The sequence below is a fragment of the Malaya genurostris genome, chromosome 3 (assembly GCF_030247185.1).
Source record: "Malaya genurostris strain Urasoe2022 chromosome 3, Malgen_1.1, whole genome shotgun sequence".
In the NCBI taxonomy this organism is placed as follows: Eukaryota; Metazoa; Arthropoda; class Insecta; order Diptera; family Culicidae; genus Malaya; species Malaya genurostris.
The window spans coordinates 301,837,212-301,845,825 of record NC_080572.1 but is presented as its reverse complement, the minus strand read 5'-3'; the positions used below and the strand labels follow the sequence as shown (position 1 = coordinate 301,845,825).

The following is an 8,614-nucleotide window of genomic DNA, read 5'->3' as shown; positions in this document are numbered from 1 at the left end:
TCGGCGTGAATAACAATATGTTCGATTATACGAAATACTGTGTTTTGATTGTAAGTTAATGACATTTGAGTACTAGAAACGAAAACATTCTAAAAGGAACTAATGGTAGGTGATGCATCGAATAGTAACAGATTGTAATTGAGAAATTAGGACACTAAGAGGGTGAATGACAGATGTGTTCAACAATTTTATGAACGCTACTGCTAACCAACCGTTGTGTGGCAACGAATATAATAACGATAATAATGTTTTGATCTCAGTAGGCCACCAGTGGTAGTGTGACTGCATAGAAGACTACGAGCTGCAAAGTATTACCTTTGGCAACTCCGACAAAGTACAGAGTTGATGAAGAAAATCGAATTCAAATAACCGGCTACGAACTAGGCGACGAATCATGGACTACGATTCGGAAGCTCGGAGCGAAAAACTGAATATCGCTTGGTATTCCCATGGTGAGACCTGATGCTGCACGACGATTTACAAATCTCTAGCCTGTTGGAACAGCTGTCCAACGGTCACCTTTATACAGGAGATTTGATACAAGTCGTGTCTCAGAAAAAAGATCAACGCCTCCACGAGATCAGGACTATTTTGGTAGAGGATCTATCACCAATAGCTAAGGAATTCGTAGGGCCGTACCAAGCGGGATTTACTGGAGCCCGCGCCACTACGGATCACATATTCGCGATAAGACAAGTACTCCAGAAGTGTCGTGAATACAAAGTACCCACGCATAACCTATTCATTGACTTCAAAGCGGCATACGACACAATCGATCGAGAACAGCTATGGCAGATCATGCACGAATACGGTTTCCCGGATAAACTGACGCGGTTGGTCAAAGCAACGATGGATAGAGTGATGTGCTACGTCCGAGTATCTGGGACACTCTCGAGTCCCTTTTAATCTCGGAGAGGGCTACGGCAAGGTGATGGACTCTCTTGTATCTTGTTCAATATTGCCTTGGAAGCTGTGATTCGAAGAGCAAGTGGCACGATCTTCCGAAAGTCCGCACAATTTCTTGGTTTCGCTGACGATATTGATATTGTAACACGTAACCTTGAGAAGATGACGGAAACCTACATCGGACTGAAAGCTGAAGCTAGGCGTATCGGACTGGCCATAAATGCGTCAAAAACAAAATACATGAGAGGAAATGCTCTAGAGAAGAAACACTACGTCTCCCACCACGAATATTGATTTGGCAGGGAATCGTGCGTACTTTGGACTCAGAAAAACCTTTCGATCGAGAAAAGTGCGCCACCGCCCGAAATTGACCACCTACAAAACGCTCATTAGACCGGTTGTTCTCTATGACCACGAGACCTGAACTATGCTGGCAGAGGACCAACACGCCCTCAGTGTTTTCGAAAGAAAGGTACTGAGGACCATCTATGGCGGAGTGCAGATGGAAGACGGAACGTGGAGACGGCGTATGAATCACGAATTGCAACAGCTGCTAGGGGAATCACCCATCGTACGGACAGCAAAAATAGGACGTCTACGATGTGCTGGGCATGTCATGAGGATGTCGGACGACAGCCCAGTGAAAATGGCTCTTGGATCTAATCCGACTGGTACAAGAAGAAGAGGAGCGCAGCGAGCAAGGTGGATCGATCAAGTGGAGGGTGATCTCAGAAGCATCCGTGCCTTGAGTGGCTGGCGACGAGCAGCCATGGACCGAGTTATGTGGAGACGTATTCTTGATACAGCAAAGGACACCCCAGGCCTATAGCTGTTAGGTACGGTAAGGTATCAACGCACCGTTACTATTTTCGAAGGAAAGGGATTTTTAACCTTCTATGGTGGAGTGTAGATGGAAAGCGAAACGTGAAGAATTCATGTGAACCTCGAATTGCAACAGCCACTTGGAGAGCCACCTTTACGTACAGAAAAAGTTTCACAACTGCAATGAGCTAGGCATGTCATTAGGATGTCGGACGACAACCCAATGTATTTTATTTTTAATCTGGTACGTATTCCTATTCCTACCGCCACGTTGTACTGGCTGGGATACGATCAACCCTTGCGAAGATTTGGTAACCAACCCCGGTGGAATTAAACCCGAACCCCTAGAAAAAAAACCCGAACTCGATTCGTACCTGTTAGAAAAAAACAAAAATCTTCACCCGTACCCGACCCGAACCCGACAAAAACTTTGGTACACTGATATGCGGGGGATACGAACCGCGCAAAAAAAAAAAACAGCGTAACTTCGGAAATCCGTGTAACTACGGAAATCCGAGTAAAAAACTGCAGAACTAATGAAAATTTTTCATGCCAAATATCTTGGAAATGCATAAAAAAGTCTCGATATGGAATAATTAAAAAAAAATTTAAATCTGATTTAGAAGTTAAAATTTTTTTGAGATATCCGAAATCGTAAATTTTTTTTATGCCAATAATAAAATATTTTTTTGGAAATAATCGAAAATTTTCCAAGTGTCAAAGAATTGACTTTCGGGATAACAGCAGGATCTCGACGTTTCATGCATTTCTAAGGCAAAACAAGATACCAGCGTAACTTCGGAAATCCGCATATAAAAACCGCGTAAAAAAGACTCCAGTGTAATCGGGTTCGGATACCAGAAACACGACTAAATTTTTAAACCCGTACCCGTCCGGTTCGCGTTCGTGTTAGATTTCGGGTACAAATACTCGAAACCCGACCATCTCTAGTCTGTACCCCATGTCAGGAGCGGCTTCAAACAGCGTCTGTTCTGACATCTAGCGGTTGAATGAGAAATACTGTATTTCGTCGAACTAAATTCAGCTCTGCAGTAGCTTTTGTTGGACGGGATAGAAGACGTGGAAAAAGCTACTAAAGCTGTGGCACAACGAATGAGTTCAGAACTGTACTACTGCAAGACGCGTCAGCGAGTGATTGGGTGGCAGCCGATAAATATAACAGGCCGTTTTTTCAACAACAGCATTGTTAACGTTCACTACCCACACGAAGGAAGACCTTACGACGAGAAAGAAGCGTGCTACGTGCAACAAGCTTTTGACAGCTGTCCACGTAGAGACGTAAAAATGGTCATGAATGCACAGGTAGGAAGGGAGGCAATGTACCGACTGGTAATTAAGTCGAACAATCTGCATGCTGCAGCGAATAACAACGGCCAACGATATGTTAACTTTGCGGCTTCCCGAGGAATGGTAGTTAGAAGTACCTTATTTTCCCGCAAGGACATTCACATGCACATGCTGGTGATTGCATGATCCCCTCCAAGGGATCACTGAAGCAATTGGGAGTGATGCTTGACGACAAGCTCAGTTTCGGCAATCACGTGGAATATGCCTTCCGGTTCACTCGCCGGCAGCCCGGTATGGGCATCGGCACTCCGGGTGGAACGCAACGCAAAATTGCTGGAGAGCACGCACAGACTGATGTGGTATCTGGAGACGCAGCCTGCGTGGTGGCGTGCATGATGCCTATTGGACTGCTCATCAAGGAGGACGCGGACGCCCGTAGGACTGCCAACGCAGCCTCCCTTCGCGAGTGGCAAAGAAAATGGGACAGCTCAACCAAGGGCAGGGGGACATATCGGCTCATTCCAAGAGTCTCCGGATGGATCGACAGACCCCACGGCAAGACTGCAGAACACGTTCTGTTTGCCTGTCTCCGCTTGGCGACATAAAGGAATGGTCTCCTGGATGTATGTGGCAGAGAAACTACAGCAGAGAACCTAGTCCAGAGGATGTGCCACAGCTAGGAGAACTGGAACGCAGTGTCGACCGCGACCTCCCAGATCGCGGGAATCTTACAGCGGAATTGGAGCGCAAAATAACAGGCAACCGCGACCGCCGGCCGCTAAAGAGGGATCAGCGAACAAGCGTCGGTTCGGAAGTTTTTCCGTTGTCGGGAAACTCTCCGTCGGTGTAGTCTAAATCCTTCACCGGGGATTAGACGAGTAGATTGTGACGTAACTCTGATATGGATCGTCGGGGCGCCAGTGAACCGGAAGTCATCCTCTAACCGGAATCACGGGTCCGACCCAAGCATCCTGCCGTTCGAACCGTTCACGGATTTCGGGAGCGTCGGACCCGGGGAAACTTCCATCGTCGGGGAACTTTCCCGTCAGTGTAGGTTATATCCATCATCGGAGATTAGCCGAGTAGTTCGTGACGTAGACCAGCCCTGGGTCGTCGAGGCGCCAGCGAACCGGAAGCTAAGCTTCAACCGGAATCGCCGGACCGACCTCGACATCCTCCTGGTCGACACCCTGTAGCGAAACGAGTGGCTCAAAGTCAAGTGATAAATGGCCTAGAAGTAAAAGAGAACGACGCAGACGTCCATGACGATGCATAAGTTCGGGAAGGGTGCTTTGAGCACCGATAGCCTTCCAACCGGATGTAATATCTAACGGTAGTTTTGGGGAAGTAGGGTTGGAGATCCAAGGTGTTTTAGTGGGTAGTTCCAATTATACAGTGGTAGTCCTGTGGAGAATCCCACACTCTGTGCGTAAATGCATTGCACATTGTAAAAAAAAGGACATTCACAAAGCTACCTGTAAATCACCTGACCAACAGACCGAAAACCAAATCGACCACACTACCAACGGAAGAGCAGCTTGGTGCAGCTAATCTTGAAGATGGCTGGAGAGACATTCGTTCTGCCGTAACTTGCACTGCATTAGCAATGCTAGGTACGGCGGCTCCGAACGTAAGAAACGACTGGTTCGACGACGAATGTGAACAATTAGTGACCGAGAAGAATCAAGCAGCATTCTTCTCGGCAACTAACTTTTCACATTCGTTGTCGAACAAGCTGGAACACCGGACGAGAGTAAACGAGAACCAATACCGACAGACGCGGAACATATAAACTCGGCATCCCGTAGGAAGAAGCGTCAGCAGATCGAGATTGCTAATGACACAAGCAAGTGCTACGAACGAAGGTGATCCATTCACACAGAGGCCATGTGCAACTTGTGCAAGGACACCAACGGGAATCTTCTTACGAACGACTGTGCGATGATCGAGAGATGGCAGCAGTATTTCTTTCGACGAGCACCTCAACAGCGATGTAGTGAAAAATGAAAATGGCGGCACGGTAACGAATGTGGGATCACGTGCGAAGGACGATAGACCGCCGGTCCCAGACCTCCAAGAAGTCAAGAAGAAGGTAAGCCGGTTGAAAAATAAAAAGACCGCCAGCGTTGATCAACTACCAAACGAGCTACTAAAACACCGTGATAATGCACTAGTGTAAGTACTGCACTGAGTCCCTACCAAGATCTAGGAGGACGAGATTTTACCGGAGGAGTGGATCAAAAGAATCTTGAGTCCCGTCTACAAAAGAGTTGATAAGCTGGATTGCAGAAATTACCGTGCAATCACTCTGCTGAACAGCGGCTTCATGGTACTTTCCCAAATCTTATGCCGTCGACTATCGTCGATTGCAAACGGATTTGTGGGACCATATCAAGCAGGATTCATGGGCGATCGTGCTACTACGGATCAAGTGTGCACCATCCGCCAGGGGTAGCAAAATACAATGTGCCCACACATAACTTATTCTTCAATTTCAAATCAGCTTACGACAGAATCGATCGAGATCAGCTAACGAAAATAATGCACGACTACGGATTCGAGGACAAACTGAACCGGCTGATCATGGGTACGATGGATCGAGAGATGTGCGTTGTTCGAGTTGTGGGAATAAACTCGACTCCCTTCGAAACTCGCAGAGGGTTACGGCAAGGTGATGGCAATTCGTGTCTGCTCTTTAACATTGCTTTGGAGGGAGTAATAAAAGAGCGGAGATAGAAACGAGTGGCATGCATTTCAGAAAGCCCGATGATATTGACATTATAGCACGCAACTTTGAGTACAAAGTACATTACATTAAAATCCAACCGATTATCGTACCAAACTCTAGGGCTATCCTACTTTCGTTGCCACACAACTGAACTGGTCGTTCACTTCTAAACCTAGATGATAACAACGAGTGCGTGTCACAAAAGAAAAAAAAATACTTACATGCAAATCAGGCACATTCTTTGCCTCCTCGGAAAAGTTTCGTCTCTCCCGATACGCACTGGACAACGTTCCGAGTCCATGATGATGCCCGGAGGACGATGAAGCCAGGTGATCCTTATCGGAACCGCTGCCACGGCTCCCACTCGCCGATCCACCTCCCATTCCGGCCGAGCCCGAACCGGACGAGTGATGATGACTGCTGCCGGCACTGCCGCCGCTACCCCCACTGCTACCACCAACCACACCATGAATATGCGGAAACCGGAAGCTAAACTTACGCTTCGGACTCGACGTTTGCTGACTCGAGTCCGAAACTAAATCCGTCATTGATCTAAAACGAATTGAAGGCATATTATTCAACTGAATCAGTTAACTTAGAATATTATCGATCCTACTTTGCACTGATTTCATTGGCAATTTCAATGGCTTGGTTAAGTAACCTCTCGTCTTTCACGGATATGGGTTTTACAGTGCTTGTCTTCTTTTTAGATTTGTGACCTATGAAATAAGATATTGATTAGTGAACTTCCTACAGCTAGATGCCTTTTACAATCAACTCACCGTTCTTATTGCTAACAGTTCCCGAACTGGAACTGTTTTTACGATTCAGTTTGGATGATAGTTCAACCAGTTCGTTTCGTTTATTCACATTTTCTACATCCGGCGAAAGTGGCGGTAACTGTTGTTGTTGTTGTTGTTGTTGTTGTTGTTGCTCGGTAGCCGTCGTCATCGACTTGAACATGTACTCCATTTCGTCCAGTAATGAGGTTCCGTGATCGAACACCTTTTCCGTGGGTATATCATCGTCAGATATTTCATGGTACTCATGTGGGTCTTGATTGTCGGAAGATTTTGTTCCCTGAAAAATGACAACATGCATTATTGTTTGAAACATTTTTGGCCAGTATCCTGTGACAACTTACTTTACTTTGATTGTGCGAGCTCGTATCTCCGTTCGCATCCGCGTTGATGAACGGATTGCTATCCTTGAAGCCACTGTTGCGGAAATCAAACGTGTTAACCAGTCCGCTGTCCACCATTGTGATGTCCTGATTTTCGCCAGCATTCACAAAGTTTTGATGACCCGTTTGTAGTGTTTCGGAAAAGTATCCACTAGCCGTTTGGATCGAGTCCGGACTGGTGGGTGTGGGCGGCAGCAGCAGTGGCGTTTGTTCCAGATCTTCCGAGGGTTTGTACGGGGTCACTATCTGTCGGGGTAGCTATTTCAAATTTTAAAAATTATTTTCTGATTCTGCGACGGATGTGTGTTAACGATGTGGAATGCGATTGAGCTGTCATGATATGTTTGTTTTTTTTTTCTGACCATAGAAGTAGTTTGTCAATTCACGGTTAATAAATTCGCTAAGATTCTTGCTCAAACCTTAGAAGAGAAAGTGAGGGTTAAGTTCGACAGGCTATACAAACTAGTAATCTCTAAAATTCTCATTCGGAAATTCATGAACATTGGATTGTAATACCAAATGTTTACCATATTTTTCTGTCGTGAAATATCGACGATTTCTTTTCGACGTTTTGGCCTAAGTTCGTTACTATCTTGGTTATACTTATTAGCCACGAGTATTGACAATTAGATTTAAAAAGGGGTAGATGAATTAAATAGCGAAAATGAAACTTGCGACAAAGCATCCCGAGTACGCATCTGCCAGCCTTTTCCATTCCGTGGAATGGCACTGCCGATTGAGTTACTCTGAAGGTGTAAATTTTTTGGGTACGTTCCGGGATCGAGAACCGAATACCAGTAAAACTGAAATAAGTTTATTTGGTCGTCGACTCTAAAAATCTGTGAACCCAATAAACCCGATAAATTTATGTGATTTTTTACACTAATCACCCTGTATCTCCTGAACTGGAAGTCGAATCTGAATTAAATACAATCAGTTTTTAAGACCTTTTATATGAATGTTAGATGGACGAAATCGGTTAAGCCAGTTCGAGGTTGGAGCAAAATGAGTGGCATTTTTTTTATTTTTCTTACATATATCATCCTGTTGTTCTGGAACCAGAAGTCAGATCCAAATGATAATCAGAAACCTCATATGGGAGCATAGGACAAAGTCTAAAATTTGAGCGAATTTTATACATATTTTTTATATTTAAAAAAAAGGTAAAAACTATGAATATACATTGAACCGGTCCTGGAATAATCTGAAAAGGCTTAATTTACTAAAACGCTTCAATATTAATAAACTAATCATGTGGCCAAACTTCCTTGAGGGTACTGGAATAGGTGACAAGAATTCCGAAGGAACTTTTTTGAATCGATATAAAAATGTGTTCAGGCATAACAGGGATTCTACGAGGTCTGTTCAAAAAGTTCCCGGAATTTTTTAATTGTGCGCGTCTGGAGAGTCCGGTGGTCAAATTTTTTTTATTGTGTTGGTACATATGTCCCTAATGTATGGTGAAATTTTCAGCTGTATTCATTGTTTACATTCTGTCTTGTAGCGGCTGGTGTAGACGTGTTTTTTTGAGCTCGGCGATTTTTCTTAGTTTAAACAATGGAAGAATTGAAGAGTCAAAGAATTTGTATTAAATTTTGCGTGAAAAATGAAATAATGTGTAACCAAGTGTGCGAAATGTTACAGAGAGCCTACGGTGAGTCTGCTAT

At 44.8% G+C, this 8,614-nt stretch overlaps 1 protein-coding gene across 3 annotated transcripts in view; it reads right to left on the bottom strand.

Annotated features, from left to right (window-relative positions):
- Positions 1-8,614, bottom strand: part of LOC131437748 (activated Cdc42 kinase-like) — a 67,843-nt gene that overhangs the window by 10,568 nt on the left and 48,661 nt on the right. For 2 of the 3 annotated variants that reach the window (XM_058607298.1, XM_058607296.1), the window contains exons 4-7: positions 6,909-7,205; positions 6,547-6,844; positions 6,381-6,483; positions 5,986-6,316 (exon numbers count right to left, since the gene is read on the bottom strand). In XM_058607298.1, the coding sequence (XP_058463281.1) occupies positions 5,986-6,316; positions 6,381-6,483; positions 6,547-6,844; positions 6,909-7,205 (1,029 nt within the window). The remainder of the gene's footprint in view (positions 1-5,985; positions 6,317-6,380; positions 6,484-6,546; positions 6,845-6,908; positions 7,206-8,614) is intronic. The other variant, XM_058607297.1, reaches the window with a different exon arrangement.